At 43.2% G+C, this 27,155-nt stretch overlaps 1 protein-coding gene across 1 annotated transcript; it reads right to left on the bottom strand.

The window, feature by feature from the left end:
* Nucleotides 1-1,023: 1,023 nt before the first annotated feature.
* Nucleotides 1,024-25,950, bottom strand: fgf22 (fibroblast growth factor 22). Its single transcript, XM_057038263.1, has 3 exons — nucleotides 24,797-25,950; nucleotides 4,565-4,668; nucleotides 1,024-3,293 (listed from the first exon to the last, which is right to left on the bottom strand). Exons 1-3 carry the CDS (start codon nucleotides 25,161-25,163, stop codon nucleotides 3,099-3,101), a joined length of 666 nt encoding a protein of 221 aa, XP_056894243.1. The 5' UTR covers nucleotides 25,164-25,950; the 3' UTR covers nucleotides 1,024-3,098.
* Between the last annotated feature and the right edge of the window lie 1,205 nt (nucleotides 25,951-27,155).

Below are 27,155 nucleotides of genomic sequence, written 5' to 3'. Positions count from 1 at the left end.
ATTCCCATTCCCCCTGTCTCTCTTTGGGACATTCTTCGTTCGTTTTGCACACTGTTTGCCCCCCCCCCCTTTTGCTCCGCGATCAAAGGCCGAAGCTTTTGATGGAGAATTCCAAAAGGTTCCTCTTGTTTTGTTGGCGAGTGCACTGACAGGTCGGTGGCAGAGCAATGATAATTACAGCCCCCATTCGGTGTCCCTGGAACTGGCATCGGCGGCCAATTGCGCTCTTAGTCCGAGAAGAAAAGAGGGATTCTTGGAGGGTCAGAAAAGGAGGGCAGAGAGGTAGAGGAGAAAAGACAGAGGACAAAGTGGCAAAAGGGGTGAGTCAGCTGAGTACAGGCAGAAGATGGAGTTATTAATTCCCATTACAATTACAAAGCTACAACTTGCTTTACATAGACATTATTTTAGATGTAGCCCATTGATTTAGTAGAAATAAAGTTGTCGTATGATCATGATGTGTGCATGTAATAATTCACAGCGCCCACTACTGGACAAAAACAACAATCACTGTTAGTCAAGACATGTTCAGACTACTCTCCTCTACCAGAATACAAGCGTTAATATTGGCAACTACTGCCCAGATCTGGACTGTAATTCTATGTAGATAGGCTATAATCAGGTCTCGGCTACAGTAGGACTCCATGCCATTCTGAGCAGAAATGTACCCCATCCCGGTAATCTGACATTATGACAAGCTGAAAGGTCGGCCTTTGTTCACCCCCGACCCTCTTTTTGTTTTTCCCCGTGAAGCCGCAGCAGCCTCCAGTGCCGCTGGTGGGCTCCTCTGGCATAAATGACCCCGGCGCTTGTTTCATATCGCAGCGCTCCCATCAGTCACAGGAAGCCCCCTTCCTCAGTCACAGGGAGCGCACCCCCCCCCCCCCCCCGCTGCAGGAACATTGATTTAGATGTTAGCGAGACAGTTAGCGCTGCACACGAGGCAAGATTAGAACGCCACGTTTGCACCTGCGGGTGAAGTTCAAAGTATGCTAACGTGACACAGTAAAGCATGATGCAGGGTTTATCCAGGTTTTTTTTATTTAAGTTACCATACTCAGCATAGACCAAGGCACTCACATGAGTTCATGTTGCAGAAGAGAGTCTAAAGACACGTCTGAGATTTTGCCTCATATACAAACTACAGTTACTGGCCTATGACTGAATGCTGTCCATGGGATCACAAATGTATCAGTAAACCATTAAAAAGGACCAAGCAGGGAGGTCTTGAGTATTTTTCTCCCCCTTTTTTTCAAACTACAATCCAACACAAACGCAACAGTAATAACAAACACCCATTTGAAACAGTTAAAGAGTACAAAACGTTTTAAATATATTAAATGTTCTATAAGCGACAGCAGGGAGGAAATGTTACCAAGACTTGACAGAAGCAGGATGTGATAACGGTTTACTATTACAGTGGGTTTGACTAAAGACTACTGAATCCGTACCTACGGCCGCTATGATGACTTAGAAGAAACTTTGAAGACACCCAGAACCAGTATCACACTGAGGGAAATGGGATTTGGGAGAAGTAGGTAGAAGCATTTAAAAGTCCAGAAAAATCCAACTTTTTTCCCCCAGCAGCTTCATTCTGGTTGTTTTCCAGTCACATATGAAATTACATAAATGTATATATATGCTATGTTTGTCTAACTTATGTACAGTTCAGTACAGAAGAGATCAAACTCTGGGTTTATCCGGGTGGCACAGACAACTCTTTCACGGCCACAAAGTGTTGGCCTTTGTCTCCTGTTGACTAATCTTTTTTATTTATTTATGCCTTCACATTGTATTGTAATTCTTTTAGATACGCTTGAGAATTATTCCAAAATTAGCAAATGCTCAATGAAAGTTTTACATGTTGCATGACAATAGCCCCAAATAATCAGAAAAAAATTCCGTTTGGGTATTTTGGTAGAAACTCTGGGATAGTTCAGTAACTAACGCAGTTGTAACACTTTACAATAAGGGTAAATAGGTTATTAGTTAACGTAGTAATAAGTACTAGCTGAGCATCAATATGTCAATTAAAGAATAACCCTTGTGTTTAGAATAACTTTTTTTACAATCTTGCCAATTCCATTAACATAATAGAGTGTGAGGAGTAACTAATTTTTAATAAGAATTTTTTTAAAAAAATAATAAATTAATTTACTTTTTTTTTTACCTTTAAAAGAAAAAGAAAAAATCAACCCTGCCACTTAGATGACATCTCATAACCTGCAATTACTGTTGCTAAAGTTAATAAAGATATTTCTGTTTAAATCATGTCTGATTTTAAGCACACATATTGACACATTAATTGTTAGCTATTGCTTATTACTGCTAAATGATTACTGGTGAATAAACGTACCCTTATTATAATTTGTTACAATGTAGTATTTAATATACAAGTAAAATTGTTAACATATTTTATACTTTAACTGGTGGTGCTATAAACTCTGAAAAATGTATTTCCAAGCAATCTATATGCTTGCTCGTCAGTTTTAGTTTTAATTTCTGGAGTGCTAACCTTCCAATATCAGGTTTTCTGTGGAATTATTTGAATAAGCTCATGAGCAAGCTGGCATTCAGATTTGACAAATAAAATTAGCCCAGATTGTTCAGATGGTTCAGAGTACCTCAAATTTATATTTTCACAGATTAAATTAATATTTATCTTAACTGTTTCAGATGCATGTGATCATATTGATCAGAGCATCTAAAACTGGCTAAATAAAACACCAATAGGACATATTTATTGTTCTCCTTTTTGAAAAAAAAAATCCTTATTACCCTTTTGTAAGTTAATAGTCTCAAGCGGGAAAACACTTTTTTCCAAAACATGCAGTTCATACAGACACGTTGAATAGAGCATAGTTCTACTGCAATGACATCATTAGATCACAGAGAATAACTTAAAAGTACACATTACGCTAATTCTATAAATGTTACAAACTGCAACAAATGTACATACAGTATGGGACAGGATGGAATAATAATCATAATATAATAATAATGATAATAATGAACCGATTGCTGCCTCAGCTACATCAGCATCGTGGGAGAAGCCAGGCGGGGCAGCCTGATGCCGGACAGAGTTCGGTGCCGGGCGGCTAGGACGGGAGCATGGGCAGGAAGTGGGTGGACGGGTGCCTCCGCCGGGCCTTGTGACCTCGCCGCGGCTTCCCCCGTCCGTTCAGCGAGACAAACATCTGCCTGCCGCCGTGCTTCCAGCGGAGGGAGGCGTAAGTGTTGTAGCCGTTTTCCTCTATGCGCTCCTTGAACTTGCAGCTCGGGTTGTACTTCACCTGTGATCAGAGGCAGGAGCACAGAGAGGTTAATGTGGGGGAGGCGTGACTGGGCCGGGCCCACTGGGCCATGAGCCCGCGTCCAACCACAGAGCATAAAATGTGTTGTTGCAGTAAAATACAGTCCAGGTGTTGGTCGGACTTGAATTCGGTTGCACAAACATAGTTGGAACTCTCCAGCACACCACGAAAACATCGTAGGAGTAAACATACAGAGTGAGGAGGTGAAAGGGCCACTTTCTGGTCATCAGTGCAGCAGCAACACGACTGGATGTGGATTATGAGAGGACGTGTCCGCTCCCTCCGCACCACGGATGAGCTCTGGAACTATTCCCCTTGTGTTTTGTTGCATGAAAAAGCAGCCAAACTTGACTTTTTGAGCCCATCTGAGAGTCATAATTTGGAATAAAACTGCAGAAAATTCAATTAAACTTCACTAAACCACAGCTGGTGTCCTTGAGTCTGGGTCTGATGTTGTTGTGTTTTATAGCCTTGCGTTTGATTGAAATATACATTGCATATTAAGAATTATATATAAGGTTTTTTTGTTATTTGTTTTATATATGAGGCGCTTTTATATTGACTCTTGAACACTATCAATCAAGACGCTTTACTGATGGTGGGAGGAGATTATGTTGCATCCATATATTTAAGGATCATTGTCATGGTGTCTTCAGGACCCCCCCCTCCTCACACCAGGATAATATATGCTCATCACAATTAATTGGGTTTTTGTTATTACAGGAGGAGGATAAAGGTGCTGAAGTCACTGGTGTTATTACTGCTACAGACTCTTTTTTTTACAAAGCCCTTTAATCTGTTTGTGGAGCTAGACGCGACACCCCTCAGGTCTGATGTGTGTCTGATTTTCACAAAGGGAGGTGATTACTTTTAAAAGCTTGCCGGTGAAACAGCACTTTGCAGATGGCATGCAAGGATTCTTCAAGGAGGCCAGCTGCTTCTTTGTGGCTGCTGGTTGGGTTTCGTGCCGCTTTTATCTATTTTGACAGTGGAACAAGCCGACTGAAGCTGCAGGTATCACAGCCCAGGTGTAGAGCCATGATTGATTATAACGCTCTGACCTTTTCTGGACTTTCCAGCAAAAGTATTCCTGACATTCACCATCCCTTTAGTAGAATCGGGCATGTTTGGCTGGGGAGACATTTGGGACCCCTATACCTCCCCCATACCGTCACCCTCTCCTCCCATTCCCGTTCCCAACCTCCCCTACTTGACCTCCAAGAACAATGTCGCTCAAGTTGTATACGCACCGATCCAAACAGCGTGCCTTTCTTGGACATAGCTAAGTACAGCCCGTTGCTGACAGATTTGATGGCGACAACTCCTACACTGACAGATCGGATTTCCATCAGGCCTGGAAAAAAAGGAGAGAACAAGGATGTTTGTTAGAAACACAGACTTTCCCGAGCATCCCCATTAAAAGCTACTCTCTCATTAGTGATTAGGATCCAAGCCCCAGTTTATTCTCTGGGTAGAGACAACCTACAACAACAACAACAACCAAAATATATTTAAAAAAAGTCACAGACACAGAAGTTCCTCAGGACATGCAACCCAAGAATGCAACTCAGATGTTATTCTACCATTTCCAGGAGGGTTCCAATGTAACCCATTAGTTCTTTACCACATTCGTCTGTTGGGACAGACCCACTGCAGGGCACTGACTGGTTGACTGAGAATCATTACCTGTGTGTGACAAAATGCAGCCCAATGTGACCAAAACAGACAACTGGTCATAGTTGAACACTATTTGCATATACAGATTATAATTAATGCCAGAGCAAGATGTTCTGATCCAAAACATGACATTCTGAACTATATCTACTGCAACCAGAGCAGGCATTAATCCCAGGCTTGATTTTCTAGTGATCCCGTTACCTCTGCAGAGCCTCACATCTCAATCTAGATAAAATCTGGACATGCATGCACATTTTGAACTTGCACAGGCTCATTCGGCCATACTGCCTGCATCCGTTCCAGCCTCCAGCCTCCAGATGTGACAGCACATCCTCATGATGATACCCTGTGTGCTTTACTGAGGGACATAAAAGTTTTGTCTGCTGGCCACTTAAGCCCCCTCTTCAGCTCCACTTCAGCCCATGAAAAAGCTGGCAACCTGTGGGCTAATTGTCTCCTCTGGGCAGTGATGGCAAACAAGTCCCATGTGGTTCACTCTTGATCTGGTTTTTGTCTGCATACCAAAATAAAGGCTCACTCCCACTGTCATGGGTACAACAAGGCGATGTTTGAAGCTGACCTGAGGGTTTGCCACAGGGTCCTGAATAGAAACTAATTGCTGGAAAAGAAGCCTGCTTTTGAATGATGTTTCCTCTGGACTCATTTGCCTGCTCACACCTTCAAAGGCACCCCGTTGTGGTCTGTTATCTGATCAGAGGATGAAATCTCGAGTCTATGCAGAGAAATGAAAAGTGGTGGCACAGGGGGCAAACCACTGAAGGATGTTTGAGAGGAAGCAGTTTGTTGGCTTTGGATAGAACTTGTAATCATTGTACCGGGTCAAGACGCTGAAGGGTAGGGTGACCCAAAGGTGTTAAGAAAGGAAATAGCCATAAAAGCAGCAGCATACCAGAAGCCACCCAACTGACCTACATGCAGCTCCCTTATTACAAATGCAAGTCTTCCAAAGAACAGAGCAGTCCTGCAGCCTTTACGCTTCAAAATGTGGAAAATGAAGGCTCTCACTTTTAGCCCAACTTTAAATGGCCTTTTATCACAAAATGCTTCTGTCGCACTGTGAGCCTCCAACTGATTGTCTCCATATACGTATGTGTCTAAAGGGTTTTTATTATTTTAAACTAATGGAGAGCTTTTTGGTTCACTGCTCACCCTGCTAACTCGTCAAATTATGATGCTCTACTCCAAGTAACCTGTGTCTTCACTCATCAGTCAGTCTGCTGAGTTTGCAATATGAGCAAGGTGTGTAAAGCAGGTGATTATCATAATCAATATTATGGGTTTGTATTGTCCAACGTTAATGCTGCCTAATATCTAGTCCAATATACATGTCCGTCTAGTCAAAAAGCATAATAGCTGGAGCCTCATTAGCCCCTTTTCCACTACAAGACCTTTTGTTAATTACCCCAAATTTTGACAGATTTTGTACATTTCCACCAAAATTACCTGGTTTAACAATTGTCTAAACCACAAACTTTCCTTGAGAAAAGTACCTTGCAGGTGGTGGGAACTTTCAGTTTTCCTGGAATCGCTACAGTCATTTAGAAAATGGAGCAAAAGAATAGAAGCTAGGAGAAATGGACAGATGATGTAGGGTAAAACAAATCATTTTGTACTACATGTAACAGGAGTTATAAGTAGGACACATCCTAAAATGAATATTCAGGAAAAACATTTGCAAGATTATAAGAAGCTGACAGGCCACAGCAGTGAACCACTGCACCATCTCCCTCGACATCACCTTCCTGATTTGAATATTTTTTTAGGATTTGAGTTGCAAAGGAAACTCAATACATACAGATCACCAGAATTTTAATAACCAGGTAAATAAATACTTGGTGATGAAATTTACTGAAAATGCTGGTGGAAAAGAAATGTTAATCTGGCAATTTTGGAGCGACAATTTAATCAATTCAGTAAAAATTATTCAAAATAATATTGAATACTTACTACTTTTTCCCTGACAGACACAATATTGCCATATTTTCTTGTTCTAATTTGTTGAGACGCTAATCACTCTTGTGTTAAGGGCAGCTGCACATGTCACACAATTCCTGTTGCTCTGAAAAGCACATCTGATGCTTCGGCACTTAAAAACACCCATCTGCAACCGTCTCAGAGTTCTGCTTTTTTGAGCCTTAAACACCAGCGGCCGTGCTTACAGAGTGAGGTCATCCACTTTAGGCACGGACACAAAAAAAAGTACAGAGTGGAAAAAAAGAGTAGAGAAAAGCAGGCGAAGGTAAACAAACACAAACTCCTGTGTCTTTCTTCTCTTACACGGCCACCTAAATGAAGCCCTCAGTGTACCCCACAGCTGGGGGAAGCAGGGAATGCCTGAGACAAGTCCATCCAGGTATCGGGCCAGCTGCACCCCCATCACTCTCGCGTAGTCTCTGATCCTGCGAGGAAACATTAACACTTTGATGGCAGCCCCTTTCTTTACAAGCTGTGTTTACAAACACCGGGTGTGCTATGGTTGCACCTGGAGCGTGCAAGGGACTCATAAGCAATTAGCCGAGGCCCGGCATGCGATTGGAGCGCTGCAAGGATTTATGGGGGATTAGTCCAGGCCAATGAAAACCGCTGGTGCCTGAAAGTGGTGCCAGCAGTAATAGCCATCATTTGAGTTCCAGGCACAGTAGGTGTGTTGCAAGGATGTTTGTCACATCTGAGAAATCGCTAAGTTGGGTGTACCGTAAATGGCTAAATATCAGGTTAAAAGAAAAATCTAATAAACAAAGTTGTAGAAAGCAGTCCTGAGATGCTGGACCTGCTCCCATCTGCAGCAGGTGTTCAAATTAAAGCTGCTGAACATCAGTAGTGTATTAAATATTGTCTTTCCTGTCCTCCTGTCGCGTAGATGCGACACACTTCACGTTCATTTCACAGCCACATGACAGAAAAGATGTAAGGGAATGAAGCAGGGATTTCACATCGTCTGGAGGAATTGCTCCAGCCTGGGACGCTTGGCCACACATCTATAAAGACCAGTTAGGTCCTGATAACTCACAGGTTCCCCTTTGAAAAGTCACTCCATTGTGTTCAAACCCTGAGAAATTAGGGTGAAATATTTGTAGCTGTTAGTGTTCACGTTGAAAGTCTGAAAGCTCTGTCCTAGAAGGATATCTGAAAATTCAACTCGTTTTCAAAATGAATAGGGACATATTTGAATTCTAGAAGTATTTTAAATCTTTCAAAGAGCATCACAATTGAAGAACAGAAAGAAATAATGGAGACAAATTAGCTCTTTGTGCCTGTGTTGCTTTGAAAAGTGAAGGTCACTCCTGCCCTGTGTTCTGCTGAGCAAGTATCAACTGATGGCCCTATTGAGCTCGTGAAAACAGTACTTTTGGCTTCCCACTTGCAATTGGCAGGATCTCTTAACCTTTGACATGTTTTGGCTGGGACTGTCAATAAGCTCAAGCTGCCACTACAAGCAAATCCTGCACTATACATGTCTAGTCAACTGTGGACTTGCCATTTATTTCTCCTCTATGGGATTTTTAAAAGCATAGAAAATGTCTTTTAGCCAGTCTCTTTTTTTTACTCTTTCTTTTCTTTCTGTCCCCCATTTTTTGGACGTTAGCCCATCGTCAGATCATTCAAGCCTTTTCTGACTTTGAAAAAAAAAAGCAGAATGGAAAGCGAGAGACACTCTCACGGGGTTTCCTTTTGTCAGACTCATAGTAATGGGGTGGGGGGGTGGTAAAGGGTGAGGGTACTGGTTATAAGATGTGGAGTTCGTAGGTGGGGGCAGCTGGTGACATTGCCCCCTCCCCACCGCCCCCGATAAGTCTTTGTTACTCACCTGAGAGGTGAAGAGCTAGACAAGATCTTATTAATGATCGAGCGCTTTCAATGGAGTTCTACAAAGTGCGGCAAAAAAGGTCTTTTCAGCACATATTTTAAGCAGGAAAAAAGCAAAAGACAGAGAAAAAGGAGTGAGAAAAAGAGATTTTCCTGCTCATTTCCCTCCTGTCTTCTTTTTTGTTCCTTTTCCCAGGTCTTGAATTTCTTGGGTTGCCCCCTTGAGCTGCCCTCCATGGCTCAGTGCTCAACCAGAGCCGAGCCTGGGAATCTTGGGGTTCCTGCTGTGCTCCTGCTCTTGATTGACATACCTTTTCAATTATTTCACAGTTTGCTTGCTTTCTAAATGAAGAGAGCCCTGTTGTTTTTTTCCTTCTGCCCTTCTTTTCAAAACACAAGCTTTTCATGTCGGGTCTGGGCTGCTGGGCCTAATGGCTGTGACCAGCACCTTTGATCTGCTGTGACCCCCTCGAAGGGTCTGGTACTGGGCGAAGCAGCCGCCTGTGTGTATCAGCGCAGACAAAGGCAGCATCACTCACTATTTCTTTAAACACCTTGAGACATTACCATGAGAACAGGCTTTCTGGCGGAGGCCATCACAGGTGTTGCCATGTGGACAATTTGACATTAACCCTTTAATTGTAGAGCGGGCCATCTTTTTCCTGTTAAGTTCTCCAGCACGGTGGGGGTGAGGGGGCAACAGATTATATACATATGTTGCATATTTCTTTACCTTGCTCAGAACTGATTGATCTTGTAAAAAAAATGATTTTTAAGGCTTCATAAAATGAGTAGTAACTTATTTTTTGGAACCATTCAGTACGTGTAAATGATGACATGTATATGCATTTGTTAAACTATAACTGGCCAGTTATAGTTTATAACTGGCCAGTTATAGTTTAACAAAACCTGTCAACGGCATAGCCTGACCAGAGTTGGAATAAACTGAATTTGTCAAAGTCAAACAACCGTTGTATGTATGTGCCTTCATTGGCCCTGAACTGGCTGGGCTGTGGCCAGGAAATGTTCTGTGGCATAATGTAACAAAATATGTGATGAAAAAAGAATAAAGCCATTAACATGGTGAATTTTAGAGCAAGAGCGATACATGTATGGACAGACTGCGGTTCATGGTGAAAAAAATCAATGAAAAATGAATAGTTGTCAATATGCAATCACTTTTAAGGTGATGTTCTGAAGTGTGAGGTCAACTGGAAGAGGGTTTTATTAGTATTTAGCTAAAGGAGGCAAATCACCTGATAATTTAGTAGACTTGAACATACGTCATACGTTATTTATTGTGGCGCATAAATGGGGACACAGGCAGAAGTCCTTTGCACTGTAGCTGTTGCTCAGCCTCAGTGGCTCAGCTTAATGTTCATATATGACCTCTCTCCAGGTTCATACCCCCGCTGGCAGCCCGATGGAAATGTTTTCTACTTGGTACCGGAACTAAACTCATTTTTCCTGTAGTTGGTTCAGTAATCTGAAGATAATATAAACATTGTGTGCAGAAATGCAGGTAAAAAAACTGGATCATATCAATGCAGGTAATGAGTACAGAATAGTAATGTTTTTAGTAGGAATCAGTCGATTTGATGCAATAATTTACATCATGATGGAGGCAGGAAAAGTTCATAACCTCTAACATGAATCTTTTTACATAGAACTGTGGTGATCATTATGGATTTTATGCATCTCTGACCAAGACCTGGTTTCAATGTATATATAAGCAAATATATGTGTTTGAGCTTAAACGGAACTCAATCAGCTTCTAAAAGAACCTCGGACATGCTCAAATTTTCTGTGCATGTAAATATCTTGATAGTCCCTCTGCAACCATCTCGAATTTCTTATTTTTTCCTGACTAGAAGTATCAGGTGCCTCCTGCAGATGTTGAGATTGTACAGTCTAACAGCTTTTGTGGGCTCATCAGTCTGCACGACTTCTTCAGAGTGATTGCTCTTCCAGTGGGAAGTATCCAGCAGGCGGCTGTTTTCTGCCTACCTTCAAGCAGCCAAGACAGATTCACAACAAATGTTTAGCCTTAAAAGAAAAGGTCGTTGATCAAAAATGCTCAAAAGTCCAATAATGATGCCAAATCAAAAGGGATTTGTTTCCCTGGGGCAGTCAAAGAAACACATGCACTGATTGTACACAGCATTTGTATTAAGAAAACACACAGATCTCAGATAAAGGCTTTGTCAACTGACAAAAATGGGGAAAACATGGTCCTCGGTATGTAGCAAAGAAATCAAAGATGGGCTGGAAATCAGTGCGCAATGCTGCTGGCTGGGCCACAATAGAGAAATCAACTTACAGTAAGTCATCAATGTTGTCAAAAACCTCCCAAAATGCCATGAGCTGTGTTTAATCACAGCATGGCTGGTTCTTAGACTCTTTACTGTGTGAAATCGATCCACACTCTCCATATTGATTTGTAGCTGGCAGATAAAGCAGTGGCTCAACAGGAGGCTCATATACTGGAAGTCTGACAGTAATAAATGTACAGTAGGAAGTGATAGCAGGGCACTGATGATCTCATTGCAATGAGTGGCTTGGATGAAAGCCGATCTCTAGCTTCATAAGGCAGGAAGACAATTTATATGTAGAAAGCTGTCCGGCGGACTTTACCAGGCATACCTGCAGTGTTTTTGTTTAATCGGGTTGCTCTGTTAGATGGAAACTCCGGTAAATAAAAGGGTGACAGTTGAACTCCAGCAACTGTTCCTCTGGTTTTGACAGAGTGGCTGAGACTGATTGTGGTGATGCATGCTCAGCAGGGCTCAGATCAGGGAGGATCAGATGGAAACTGATCACACAGACGCCAGATTAGCTGAACACCAAAGGATGGGGTCGGATGACGGCACACATGCATAACACATACACCAAAGATACTCTAAACTGAGTGAAAGGAGAGTAAACATGGGCTGCCTGTGAACCATGACTTCAGTGGAGATTTCCTCCTGGAAAATAGGCTTCATCGGGCAGGGTTTTGACCTCTGGGATCACAAGCTCATGGCCCTTGATTAGCAGATGCTGTGGTATCTCCCAATGGCTGTTTTAGCTGAAATGACTAAAATGTTGTTATGATTTTAGGTTTATAAACCATTACATTTATTCCTGTCTAGTTTGGGCCAAAATACATTCCGAATTATTTTAATCAATCCGATAACTTCAGGGAGAAAGCCCATATTATATCAATCTATACCCTCCTTCAAAATAAAAGCATGTCTCTGCAACTGTGGGCTTCACTTTAATGCACGAGGGAGCACTGAGCTGCATTACTTCTGTCGTGCAAGGACCGACCTTTGACCTTTTTTGTGTGTCTGGTTTTCACCAGACTGTCAGTGATATAAGAGGCTGTGAGTATTAACACATCCAGATGTCAGCATTGTAGAGATGTCAACAATGTCATGAGCTTTATTAAGAGAGACGACACACAACGAATGAAGCTACAGTTTATTGCTCAGTTACGATTCTGCTGTGAATCAAATGTGTTTTGTTCCCTGCTGCTACAGCTATAATAAGCGTTACCTTTGTTCATTTTATAAGCTATAAAAGTAATCCAGGTATGGAAACAGATTCAGATTTTGTTCACCTTTCAGCTTCCATGTTCAGTCATTTTGTTGTGGCTCAAGGCTTATTTTGGTTTATGTTGGTGGGTTTTCTCAGGTTTCCCTCACAATGCAAAAGAGGCACGTTGAGTCTCCAGACAGAATGTGATGAAAAAATGACTTTTTTAGCATTTAAAAACATTTAATCAGGCTAAAAATGCATGTTATGCAACATCCTTGCAAGATTACAGGATTATAAAAAAAGCTATAAAAAACAGTCTCTTTAAAAGTAGTGACTGCTGTGTGCATGCGTGCATGTGTGTGTCTGTCTGAGAGAAAGAGAGATGGCCAATGAGCATGCAGCATTTTCCTCTCATCCTCTAAGGTCTCTATTACTCTTGTCTTTAAAGTGTGGTGCTGCATCCCACCAGAATCCACTTCATCACACACATTTACACCTGATATTATCTTTGTCATTAATGTATTGTCAGACATGATACCGCACCTTAATGACAGGTGAATTTGATGCCTAACTCTACTCCATTTCTTCTAGTGCGCTGTCTGCCCCTCTAACATTTCCTCTGTTGGGTCAGTCCTCCTGTTCCTCCCTTGTCTGCTCCAGACATGCATCACTGCTCACTCTCACAGCACTACAATATTTTATGTATTTCTTGGAGACCACCATGAGAAATGTTTGTCAGTCAGAATTCTGCCACACACAAAAATAAACACATTTATTTTTGGGTCAAACCCAAGCCACATGCCAGACTTCAGCCAAATCCACGCTCAATTGCTGTTTGAGTTATGAATGTAATGATTATACTGTACAACAGATCCTGATCCAGAGCAGGAAAAGTCACAAAATTGCAATCAATTGGTCCTTGACTCCTATCCAAGACATGAATTTAATTTATGTCTGAACTCAACTCAAGATTATGGTGTAATAATATAGAATAGACAGGTAAATTTAACTGCAATCATACAAAATTATTATTTATATTGAAAAGCTTTTGGCAGCAGAGATGCAGACATACACCGATATAAATATATCTTCCTAAATACATACAATATTTTCAAATATAAATTCCAAACAGGGACCTAAGTTGAACTGTTTACTCTGACCACAGAGCAAAACATTCAACCCAACATGCCAGAGAACCAGACCGGACCCTGCAGACCCCAATGAGCTCAGATTCTCTGGTCTGTTTCAGCGGGCGCGTTCAGAATTCCTGCACATTTCGAATTACTTCCCCTCCTGTTTGAACCGATTAGAAATTGGAAGATGATGAAAATAACAGCGGTGAAAATAATCAGCAGGAGTGTTTGTGGCCCCTCTTTTTACGTGCTTGAACCTTTACAGATGTAAACATGCTGTAACGTTCAGAATCACCCTGTAAACACTATGTTGTGTCCAGGATGCTGCCAGATAAATACACACACCATATTTTTAAGAATTCTTTTCTCATTGACTGACATCTTGAACTATTCTTATTCATTCCATTTTATGATTCATTTTCTTTCACTGATCCTAAGACTTGGTCTTTCATCACCCTGGATCAAAATTTCTGCTCTACGTGTTAGGAAATATCAATCGCTGTTATTCAGTATCAATCGTGGTTAGATTTCGATAGAATCGTAGCGGCAATTTATAGAGTTGCAGCCTGTTTGTGTGGCTGTTCCCCTTTCTGCCAGTCTGAGACACTAAAGGAGGTGTAAAGCAGATGCTGCTCTTCTCTACAAACCCCAGCTGAGCTTGTTGAGCCTGTGAACAAACTACATGTTGCTGATCTGATGAAAACTGACTCCCACACTCCCGCGGCCCCAGCCCGGCCGCAAGGGGTGACACTCTCTTGCAGACAATCCAAAGGCCGGTCCTCTTTCAGGACTCGCGCTCGGCCCTTTTACCCCCACCCCTTTCATATGGTGCTGCTGGGAGAAGTACTCCGGGGATTAACCTAGCCAGGTCTTTCAAAGGCCATTAGAGCAAATTACAGGTATCTTGTTACTGGTGCACTGGGACAGGCCAGGTGAGGGGCGCAGAGGCCATACGGGAGAGCAGGGGTCAACTTGGGACAAAAAGAGAAGGCCACCCTGGGCCCCACTCTATCGGAGTGTCTCCCTGGCTCCACAAACTGGTAGTCCTGAACCCATGAATGGCTCACTTGATGGGACCTCAGAAACATTGTCTCGGTGCCGTAACTTTAGCCTTTATTTTCTCGGTAACCCCCACAGCCCAGTCCCACAACTCACACGCCCCAGCCTGGTTTTCTTGTCTTTTTGATGTGAGCCCGACTTTACCCCGATAAAAGATCACACAAGAGAGACATCGGGTCATCAATGGCAACACGGGGAGTATGAGAAAAACTCTGCCAACTGGCAAAAACCCCGCCTCAGGCCCCAAATCTAATTCGAGTCACCCCAACTTTTCCTCGGACCTAAACTTGGGCTGTAATGGCAACCACACGTTAATGTCTGCTCTGTCAATGTATCAGTACGCTGCAGGCCTCGTCAGCCTGATGATGGTGATAAAATTGTGGAGATGGCCAGAGGGAGTTCCGCATCCTGCCATTTTCTCTAGACAGCATGCACCCCTGTGTGCGCACACACGCGCGCACACACACAAACAAGACTTCTGATAACTTGTATCAGCCATACTCATGCAGATGGACACACACACAGACACGCACCCACACACACAAACATGCCTCACCCAATCCCAACCGGTGGATGACAATCTAGTGGAAGGGTTGCGGAAGTGTTTCATTAGCCAATTACCGCTGCTAGATAAAGCCTGCGTTCCCACAGTCCGTGAGGGCTGGGGGGTCAAATGTGACCAATTACCCCCCATCCCCTCACAGGACAGATTAGTCTGTCTGATTTATCCCCAGACAGACTGACCCAATACTCCTGAATCACCATCAACATCTGGATGTGTGCGGACAGAAGTAAAACAGTGTTTCTGTTCAAAAAGGGATACAGATGTGGATGGGAGAAGGATTTAGACGGTGTAAAGACTCCATGGTAAAAAAAACCCCTTATATCTTAATCTCTAATGGTGTAAAAAAAATTGAATAATCTAAATCAACATGCTAATCAAAGTTTAACTTGCTTTTTGATTTCTAGCTCATAAAGAATTTTACGGAGAGATTTAATCAGTCATTATGATCTTCTATGTAAATGTGTGTTTGTGTGTGCATGCATGTGTGTGTTCTACTACACGCTGTCTCCATGACAGTGATTAGTCTGTCCTGTCATCAGTAACTCTGCGGTAATTCAAACATGGAACGCTAACTTCCTTGGACATGCTAAGTTGTGATTGTATGTAATGGATCATCAGTCAGTTCATTAGGGCGCTCCAGGATGTTGAGTGGCTGAGGTGAAGACCTTTGGCTGATCAGACCGTAGAGTTACAAACAGTGGTGGGGGTGGACCGTCCAGCTAGAGAAGGTAACAGGAGAGGACAAGCCTAGGGGGTGGGTGAGTGACGCTGTGGAGGGATGGTGTGGTGTGGCTGAGGGATGGCAGGGGTGAAAAAGGTTAACGAAGCCCACTGCGCGCTCGTCTGTGTCTGTGTGGTATTGAGGGGCTGCAATCTTACCGACTAAGGTTGTTTCTTTAATCAGGACAACCCAGGCAGACTGCTACCAAATCATGCATCACATCCGTAAAAAGCAAATAGCAAAATATCAAAGGCTTCGCAGATAGTTACGAACAGATCTGCCTGCCGAGAGCTTTGTGACTCACGGCCTCTGCAGTTTCCTGCCCTTTGGTACCCTGGGAGGAGTGGTGGGGAGAGCAGGATCCACACTAGACTGAGGTCATTCCCCTCTGCAACTAAATTGCAGTAAACTGGTGTTTGGCATCTGTGGGTGGTTTAGGGTGGCCGTCCAGATCCAACGCAATTAGGACAGAACAAATGCCCTGTTTGAAGCTTTACCTCCATCATTGCTGTGGTCTTAACAGAGCTACTGACTAGCCTCCACAAAGAGGTGACCCAGAATTCCCTGACAATTAATCAAACGCTCTCTATACTCAACTTTAATTTTCTTTTTAAATAGGTAGTTGGACAAGTTTTATAAGCAGAACAATACAGAACTAGAAATAAGCACTTGTAGACCAAAGGTCTTCCCCCTACATGTGAGTTATACCCGTAGTGTGGGGTGTGTATATCTATATATAGTACAGTATAAGCCCTTTGGCATAAGATCTTTTAAAGGTCAAAGTCCCTCCGGAACATCGCCAAAATTAATCATGTGTTCATTGACCAACTATAAACACTTCGGGAAAATGTCATTTCAATCCATTCATAACTTAAGTTTATATGTTATTTTACTAACAGACAGATGTGGCAGAGGAAACAAATCCAAATTTCTGTTTGCCGACCCTGCAGAAAATAATCCAAGCTACAGAACTTGTAATAGATGAAGTTATTTTCTTGCCGCTACTTGCGCGAACTTTGACCTGGATTTTGTTAGTGTACTCTGCCCCAGAAAATCAGTTAATTAACTGATTAGATCCTTGTAAATCAAGCATCTAATTACAGGAGATGAGGTATACATCTGTCATACTAATATAAAAACAGGGCGGATGGTAAGTCAAAGATATTAAGATAAGAATCAAATTGTGCTGTTTAACATCCTCTATGGCCATAGAAGAGAACATAATGAGTGGATTTTACTTTTGAGGAAGGCTGTCCTTTATACGACATGATACACTGCTGATATATGTCATAAAACGGAACATAAAACAGTTTACACCCCATTTTTATTAAAACAAACAAACAAACAAACCAAGTAAAATTCATAAAGCAGCATATTGGATAAATAAAGTATCTGCAGTAGTTGTAAGTTCGGTAAAAAGGAAACCACAAAAACCCAAGTTTGATTGAAGAATACATGGACAGCGTGTGCACGTGTGGGCCAGTGAGTTTCCAGTGAGTGAGCACCCAGACACAGAATATTCCCTGGCCTGAGTTTGCCCCATATTTACATTATTAAAATGAGACAGGCGCACAGAGAGGTGACAGAGGACACGCGAGTGAAGATCTGCGGCCCTGTCAGAGCTGTCTCCTGCTCCACTGGCTAAAAGGCCCTGACCCCAACCCTATCCACTGCAGGGGAGGAGAGGAGACATTAGGGCAGAGGCAGACATGGTGAGAGGTGGAGAGAGGGAAACAGAAAATGAAACAAAAGGATGGTAGTGAAAGACAGACGGATAGATAAACAGGTCAAAGCAGCCTTTATCTACCCGGAGTTTGCAGTGTTCACTCATTTGCGCAGGTTTTATGGTTAGCAGGAGGCAGACCAATTAGAACTTAACAAGAGGGATTATCATATATTGTTCTGCCGTATTCTGCTTTGATCAGCGCACGACAGGAGAACAAGAAGGCAGCAAGAATGAGAATAAACACCAGGAGTGACCTGATGTCTGGGGGAACCATGTTGTCCTGACTGGTCTGTTGTGATGCTTTGTGCCACCATCTGTGTTTTAATGAGGAGCACGAGCTTCCAGACAGGGAAAATACCAGTGTGCACACAAATTTGCACATGTCACATGTATGCAAACACACACACACCCTCACACGGATATACATAGACCCGAATTGAGTGCAAGGTAAAGTCTGGTTCGTATTAACCATTAGGCAAAGAAAATGCACATCTTTTTCAGTTTAGAGTCCACTCCACGCTCCCCCAAGTAGATGTACAAACACAGACGCATGCATTCTTACTGTACACACATACACATTCGAAGAGTCCTGATGCAATCCTCCCATTCTGTTCGCATCAATTTAGAGGAACTGCCTTTGAGACAGAATGCAGGTCTGAGTGCATGTGACCTCAGAAAGTGTATGGTCTCAATCTGGTGGAATGCACGAGAGAGCGTCTTCAACCTTCCTCATTTGCATTAATTATCCTCCTTCAGGAAATGCAGCACGGTTATTCAGTCCAGACACGTCTTCAAAGCATCACAGCTTCAGGAGGAGGCTGTTTACCTAATGGAACAAAATTCCTCCATTTTCTTCGAACACGCGCACACACACATGAACGTAACCGCCTCCTGTCATACCAACTCAGCATGTTGGTTTTCGGTTTTGATGTCAAGTCTACGTTGTCTTCCGTGTGGTCTGCGTGTGGCCCTTGTAGACTAATGCACTCTTAAACATGTGCCTCTATCACTTTAGCTACTTCTGCCTGTCTGACAGACACTGAAGAGTTGCTCCAGGAGTTGAGATGAGGCGTACCGAAATGTTGTGCATCAGCTGCATTATGGGAAACGGTCTCAGACATTCAGGCTGTCAAACTCACTATGACCGCTGTAAGTCAGGCCGGCTTCGTCTAGTAAGGGCGTATCAAGATGTTAGGCGGCCACGCGGCTGCGTTTCAATGACACCTAAACGTTATCTCCTCATGGGACATGGAGTTTTCTAATGGAACTTTAAACTTTCCTTTTTGTTTGGGTGCTAAAGCTTTGACACTTTGCTGTCAGCACACAACAACTGGCGGCGTTCTCAAATAAAAGCAGCTCTGCGCGGATGAAAGTGAAATAAATGAAAAAAATCCTCTTTATTTGATGTAAAAACTAGTTACAAGGAACAATAACGCCGGCAATATGTGTCAGCGTGGAGAACTACTTCCACTGAGGTGTCGTGACTCCTTTTATGACTTGATTGCTTTACAATAAGCCAGTATTTAGCTGTGTAGGTTGTGGTTTCTTTGTGCGCAAGAGCTGTTTATGGGAAATGGACAGACTAAAGTCTAGTGTACGGTCACACAAGTGCCATGTGCTCCTCTTACATCAGGCTACAAAGTGGGGAGACCCAGATTTGCCAATGTTACATGTAATAAACTCAAAAGCACGTGATTTTACGGTCCCTTGTTGCTTCCTTTATGATCTCGACCAAATCTCCCAGATTTGTCTGTAGGGCAACAGGTGCATTACATTCCTGCTCTTATTGCTTCCTGGTCTCTGAGGCTCCTTGTGATTTTTAGGTTCAATGTGAACACCTTTAAAGTTCTGTAGCATTAGCTAGTCAGCCGTGGTTGTATTTAGAGTTGCCAAGTTGTCCCCCCTCACCTCCCCTTCAGGGGAAGGGGGGGGGGGGGGTCTCTTTCAGCTGCTTTATTCGCGGGCCAGTGGCTAAGCGCTTTCCAAGACATGATGTCTGGCTCAGTTTCTGCAGGGAGGAGAGAAGCTTTATGGGGAAGGCCAAAACAAAATCATTAATGCGTCTCAGATTATTGAAGGCAGAGACGGAACCTGTTCCCCATGACTCAGTGGGCTGAACACGTCAGCGCGCTCGCTGTACATCGTCAGATATGACTGACAGCTGCTCCTTAGTGAGAAATTCTAACATGTGCCTGTTCCCAACGGATTTTATTGCGTGATCGATTTACACTCTCTCTGAAAAACACAAAGAATTAACTTTGACATATTTTTTCCCCCTTTCCACACGGTTTTTAAAACAATTTTCTTTTTATAAATGACTTCATTTCTTTCTACTCTTTCATGAATGATTACATTTATTTCAGGCCCTCTCTCTGCCTCCTAAAAACAGCTGGAGCTTTTCCTCCTTGCTCAGCCAGAAACATGATCTGGAGTGATTAAATTCTTCAGTTTGAGGCATCAAAATATCAGGTTAAGTTTTGATTCAGTGTTGAGCAACATTAAAACTCACGTACGTAAAAATAAAAAATAAAATAAAATAACAACGCAGTTCACATGGTCTCTTAAAGGGATGTCTTAAAGGGACTACAGAGGGAGTAGAACAGAAAATTGCAATGTTCACACTATTAAACTTATAAAGCCCCTCCAAACCAACTGGTAATTTGTTGTCCGTCAGGGTTTTTCATCTACCAGTGGCTTTAAGATCCACATAACTGGCTCCTGGCGCTGTGAAATCTACTCTTTTGTGTTGGATTCACACCCACAGGATGTGCAGAGCTCTGGGATTCAGTAACAGAAGAGGCTGCTGGAGCCAAAGTCAGACTCTATAAACCCACTGATGAACCCTGTAAATCCCAGTGAGGTGGTGCCTCCAGACTGCTAAAGTTCGGTAGCTACTAATTGCTACATTTCTGGAGCCCATTCATGACATCAAACCGCAATGGTAGGACCGGGAGATGCTCGGCTAATTAAAAAGGAGAGTGACACTCTTGTACCGCTGTTCCCAGGACGGCGTGTTCTAAACATCGTCAGCCATGTTTTCTTTAGATTTCCTTTTAATACCTGAAACAGCTGTCAGAGCGTTGATTTCCTTTTGTCCTGCGTCGATTGAGGACAGTTCCTGGGTCAGTAATGAAAGCATGATTTGTGGGATTTTTCACTCCCGTTGGCATTAAAAATGTCCACGAATGGTCTCTGGATTGAGAAGACCCAGAAGAAACCTTACATAAGGCCTAATGAGCAACGGGAAACGCTCCAGCACTCCTCCAGCCTTTAATTTCCACCTCAATGCTGAGCAAAGCACGCCCCGGCCCTTCTGTAGGCTGGCCTCATTAACATGTGTATTCTCTTGATTTAAAACACCAAAGGACTTCCTTCAGCCAGGTGCTTCCCTCTTCAGCCCCTCCAGCCGCCCTGATGTTGATCCAGTCACACATGCCCGTCTGAGCTCATGCAGAATTAATGGCGAGTCACGGTGAGGCTGCAGAACGTCCACGACAGATTGAATGTTCTCACAAAATTGCAAATCCTGCAGACCAGACATGGATCTGTGTCTTCCCTTAACTTTGAAGCTAAACTGCAGGTGTTAAAATAAGATAAAAATATACCGTAGATTTATTTGGGCTTGATTTTATGATCAAAGTTACTCTTCTTAGGGAAATAAAAACCATTTTTTAAATTAAAAAACCCCAAAATGAACGGAAATTTCCTAAAAGATTTTGAATCCAAATCCACATAGTTCTGCATAATTATTTAGTAGTTTCTTTCTTCTTTTTTTGCATTTCTAAAATAAATGTGACTTCCGCAATTAAAATACAGCAGCAAATAAAATGCTGTTCATTTAGTAAAATATAACAAAAACAGAGATACAATGTACAGTTATATAGTCTTTAATCTGGATTGTTTTCTTTAATTTTTGCCATAATATTATTTCCCTCTGCACTTTTTGATGATTTTAAACACAAAGTTGCGACATGTTTGCACCCTCACTGTCACTTGCTTTGAACAGCAAATCTATTTTTTTTTTCACAGGACTTGTATTCAAACATAACACCTGAATTCTTAAATCACATGTTTGCATAGAATAGAAAATGTGTCGCTCCAAATGTGAGACTTAATGTGCTTTAGATAATATCGCCTCGAATCATTTACAGTGGGGGTTAATTCCATTCATCAACACGCACTTTTTTCACTTTCTCACTTTCAAGAAAAGTCCGTCTCCAGACTTTTTAAGACAACTTTGAACATATTCCCCAGAATATTTCAGCAGGGTGGAAGATTTTCTACCCATGCGTCACATCCAAGCCAAACACACCAATGAACTTGGAGAACTGACACATCAAACAGGCAACATGCTGCACACCGAGGGAAATTTAGTCAACACATCCCACCCTGGCTGTGAGCGGGACGTGGCTGTGGAAGGAGGAAAGAGCGACCCTGGCCGCGACGATCCGCCTGATTATTGCAGTGTGGTGAGCTTAATTCTTAAGGGTGAATTAAGGGAACGCAACTACCTGGAGGCTGTATAAACAAAAATGAAACTTAAGAAACTGTAGATGAATACAGACAGCAAGCAAAACAAAGGCTTTGCACTCATAGTTTGATTTAATCTTTAAATAGCAATTTTATTTCCTTCCCTGCATTCAGGACTACTTGCGTGTAGCTCTATACAATTTTCTCTATTGATTGGTTGCTAGGCGTGCTCCCGAACCTCTGCTGCTGTCTAATTAGCAGGCCATGACCGATGACCCTGAGCAGGATATGATGCGTACCTGCCTCTGCAGCTTTTCTAAACACTTGGGTGTGTTTTTTTCCTCTCGATCCCTCACTGCTTTACCGTAGGTCAAAAGAAAAACACTTTGCGACACCCTCCCTTTTTCTCCATCTAAGTGCTGCGCTGTACGCTTTCTTGTGGCCATTTTGAACCATTTTAGCATCAGCTGGCTCGTACTTACATATCAGTCTAAAGTATATTTGCTTTATGTGACTTGACAAGCTGTACTCAGGCAATAGCTGAGGCATTTGTCTTTCCAATTTCTATCAGAAGCTGATCTGATTAACGATCGCAAACCTTGTAAGCTTGCGTTTTGCTTGACTCTAATTTATTTAAGGAAAAGCCATCCAAAAAGGACATTATTCTCATAACACCAAGGGAGCTGATACATTCCGTATTGATACGTATGAAGTTTACCCGTGGCTCTCTCGCTTAGAGGGTTATCGATGAGTGTATCACACGCCTTATTTGGAGCTTATTCTTGATGAACTGAAATGGATGGCTGACAAAATACTAAACCGTATTCATTGGGCCTGGGTGCTATGCATTTGTCCCCATGTCCCTTCATCCTCCATCCAAGCCAGTCTTCCTCCCTCTTCCCTCAGCTGTTCCATGCCCCCGCTCCACTGGGATTGATACAATATTTTCCATCCTCAATTAGCAGAGAGCCTGTTGACTAATTCCAACTGTTTTTGCACCTGAGAGCTGGGAGCAGGGGCTGGAAAAACTGAGTGGGGTGGAGGTGAGGGTGTAGCAGGCAACACAGAGGACAGAGGGTTCGGCCAGACAGCTGGGCTCGGTTTTTGTCTAGGGCTGTTGTCAGCACTGCTGTATCGTGCAGAAAAACAATAAAAGTGCAGACATTTTGCACTTCTAAGGGGATGTATATATTGCAATTTGGCATTACACCCCCCCACCCCCCCACCCACCCACCCAAAAGAAAACAGTTGAACTGATTTTAAGATCTTTGCAATAATTTTTTGTCCAGTTTAAAAAAAAGGGATTTGCCCCGTGTTGAGGGTCAACCACAGACTGAACCCAGCATCTACACGACGATGGGTCGATGCCGGGTGCGAGCACACACCCTATAGGAGCGCAGAAAGGATCGTTGTTTCCAGAGGAAATGAGAGGATGATGTCTAAAGTGTGGAAGGACATTACCTCCAAGGGGACTGCACTTTCTCAGAAACCTGCTGCGCCCTCCCCACCCCCCCACCCCCTCAACTTAAATCACGCTTACATTGAAAGATATCCAGAACTTTGGGAATGCTAAGTAAAAATTTGGAATTGCTGCCACTCATCCACCTTGTCTAGAAATATTTGGATGTTTTTGAGCGGTCATTTGTTATGTGAGCTGACAAACCATGTATTACCTGAGAGCTTGGGCAGCCTTGTGGGTCTGGGTTTAACACGGTAATCATTTGTCGCAAGTGGAATTTTTACGAGAGTGTTTGGTTTTGAAAGATTCTCCCAGGTGACTAATTCTGACAGGTTAACAAATGTCATTCAGTCTGCTGCACGGAGTTTATTGAAAGAGTGACAACAGACAGACCGGCCCATTAGCAGTTCGCCGCAGCTGCTGCTGCCCCCAGTAGCCTTATGGAAAAACTCTGACTCACCCACTTGTGTAAAAGGCATTAACAACCAAAAACATAAATATTGCCCTCAAAGGCATTAACATCTCACATGGATATCCAGTCAGTAGTCAGCCTGAAGTGAATGTCAAAGGGGTTCAGGTCATCAACGGAGTCGGCCCACCTGACCTGATCCAACATGTGGAAAAAACCTTTATCTATAAACTGATTAACTGACTGTTGTTTTCTGGGAGAATGTGCATCTATTTGGAAATGTATGTGTACAACACTGATCATGTTGGGAAGTGTCTGATCTGAGCAGGTGCTATATGAGGTCAGTCATTTGCACTTAATCTTTGTGCATGATTCCTAGAAAACAACGACTAATGGTTATTTATCCAAAAGAAACATTACTGCTGACATCCACAGCTTCCTGAAATCAGGCTCAACACACATTCAAGATAACACTGATCAAAGGATAACAGGCACACAAGTCTAAGGAATCTGTTTCCATGTACACCTGCCTTTTACGACTGACATCCTTTCGTCACAGATTTGACAAGTTTCTCCCTAGAGAAATTTAAAATTTTTATTTTTTTTCCAAGGTCCAGCTTGTCTCACCAACTGATGCAAAATGTCTCTCCTCAAGTCAGTTTTCATGTGCCGGCTCTCCCACAGGGAGCACAAATCCACACCAGGGTATTCCCTCCTTACCTAGCAACCCTCTCTCACATACTCTAAACACAACACAAATAGCTCAGCAGTGGCTGAACCTTAGGATATCCCTGTGAACTGCCATAAAAGTGAACAGATAGGAAAATACAGGTATAAAGATAAAGTCACAACGTCACAGGGCATCCCGTCCATGACAACACCCAGTAAACACTTCACATAGAGAATATCTACTCACTGTCTGGGTAGTTTTTCCGCCGGGTGCCATCCACCTTGCCTGTTTTGTCAATGCAGAGGAAGAACTTGTTGGCCGAGTACAGCCGCCGTAGTCGGACATCACCCTCTAGGTGATTGTAACTGCGAGTGTGCCTCTCAAGCGTCCACGAACAGTTAAGGCCGCCTGCCAGCGCCTGAAAGGGTTCGCGCCCTACCCCGGGAGGACAGGCCCCGGTTGTGGTACCGGCGGTGACCAGGAGCAGGATGAAGCATGCCAGGCAGAGGGAGGCTGCGGTGGGCAGGGGGACGGCTCGTCCAGTGGACACAGTGGCGCTGATCAGTGCAGGTTCAGGACAGAGATGAGCTATGGGCGGCGTCCATCTGCACATGGTGGGTCAGACTCCCAAGGTGCACCTTGTGCAAGCTGTAGGCATGCTGGTGATCTCTAGTGTGTCCCAGTGGAGGGATGACAAGAGGGTGGGAGCCCTGAAGTGAGCAGGGAGGGAAATGGCATTCACAGAAGACTGCTCGGACGTGACAGATGACCAGTCCCAGCAGCAGGCCCTCTTATAGCAGCAGGCTCGTTAAAGGTCCTCCAGATGTCATCTCCGGCTTCGACTGTGTTTCTATTGACCCGACTGTTTCTCAAACTGTTGTCATAACAGGAATCCACTTTTAAAAGTTCCTCTTTAGTCTTGCTCCTCGTTCCTTCTCGGAATGAAATCTTCTTTCCTGACCCACAGATGAAGTCCCGGGTGTGTGCGAGGATGCAGGTGTGTCCCCCTCCGTTTGGTTGTACCGCCTGGTTTAGCACGAGTGTGTGCCAGTGTGGACGTGTGCACCTTGCGATGCTCTACTCTTTCCAGCTGAATAGGAACAAGGTGCCTGTCTGAGCTGCTGACCCGTGGCTGAGAGGGAGTTGAATGAAGGTTGGTGACTGACTCTGTGTGTGTATGTGTGTGATACTAAGAGAGGGAGAGAAAGAAAGGGAGAGGGAGTGAGTGAGTATGGGAGGGAAAGAGCCGGTGTGTGTTTGCGACAGAGAGAGAGAGAGAGAAAGAGAGAGAGAGAGAGAGAGTGTGTGTGTGTGTGTGAGCAGTCAGTGAGTGTGTGTCAGCTTGCACGGGGCAGTGAAGCAGCAAGTGAATGGCCTCACGCTCTGCTTGGTGCAGTCAGTCGGTCAGCCCTCTTCTCTGTGACGACCCTGGCTGAGCTGCCCTGCATTTTATTCTGGTCAGGGCAGAAATCTAAGGGGGTAAAAAAAGGAGGGGTGGGGCCACTGCACTCATTCATAAACATTTTAAGATATGCGAAAACCCTGCAAGAACAGCCCCCGTCGCCCCAAAAAGTTGAGGAAAATTTTTGCCTATACCTGAGATCACTTATCCTCTTTCATCTTTGTTTCATTCAGTGACACCTATAGAGACACACACACACACACACACACACACACACACACACACACACACACACACACACACACACACACACACACACAGACATCCTCTTCCTGCCCCATGGCCTCTGCTGTTGACCAGTCAGGTGTTCTAAAACAAGATCAGATCAACCCTATTACTGTCCAGTGAACCAGTTAGGAGGCCATTTTTTGACACCTTTACTCTATTTTTTCTTTCTTCCTTTGGGCCATATGGGGCAAATTAAAGGAACATGGTGATTTGAACCTTCTGGTCTGAATCAGCACCCAGTTGCAACCACAGGACAGGTTGCAGGAGTGTCGGAAGAGCTTGTCCAGACCGAGAGGCTTTCCGATCGGCTGTGAACTTATTCTGCGTAACACCCCGTCTGATCTTTGCTGTTTCATGTGGGCGAGCAGGACGGAAGGAAAGGACACCTCTTTTGCGACTTCCCACACCCTCTTTCTGCATTTTACAAGCTGTTAAACAAACCTGATAAGAGCAGAGCAAAGTTAAATTATTCCTGTTCAAAGCTCCTGATTGCAGAGATTCACTTCTTAAGCTCCGTAGTGAGACAGAAGTGAAAGAACATGGATGACCTTTAAGCCATTGTCAGACATTTATGATACACAGACAGTAAATTTTATCGTGAATAATAATCTAAGCTTTCTATTGGTCGTGGTTTCAATCACTCAATAATACAAGCACGGAGAGAAGACTTTAATACATAAACATGCATTTTGTGTGACATGTCAGCTGTGATCTATAATGTTAACAGAATAAAAATGAACTTCCAGTGTGTGGTCAAAATCAATTCTGTTCTTAAGTAGCAACATTAATTTTTCAATTTTCTCAAGGAATTCTGTTCTCAACACTAGGAGTGTCCAAATCTCACTGGACTGAACTATTTTATGTAACTATTTTATGTAACTTGCATATAAACAGATATAAAATTGAATCCACCTT

This window comes from Takifugu flavidus, chromosome 7, assembly GCF_003711565.1.
Source record: "Takifugu flavidus isolate HTHZ2018 chromosome 7, ASM371156v2, whole genome shotgun sequence".
Taxonomy (NCBI): domain Eukaryota; kingdom Metazoa; phylum Chordata; class Actinopteri; order Tetraodontiformes; family Tetraodontidae; genus Takifugu; species Takifugu flavidus.
The sequence above is the reverse complement of the archived record's forward strand: the minus strand, read 5'-3'. Positions and strand labels throughout refer to the sequence as shown.

Excerpts from the sequence above, each read along its gene's own strand:
- fgf22 (XM_057038263.1), bottom strand. The coding sequence starts at position 25,163 with ATGTGCAGATGGACGCCGCCCATAGCTCATCTCTGTCCTGAACCTGCA. Across the intron at positions 4,669-24,796 it reads GCGGAAAAACTACCCAGACA|GCCTGATGGAAATCCGATCT; the intron begins GTGAGTAGATAT and ends CTTTTTTTCCAG. Across the intron at positions 3,294-4,564 it reads AAGGCACGCTGTTTGGATCG|GTGAAGTACAACCCGAGCTG; the intron begins GTGCGTATACAA and ends CTCTGATCACAG.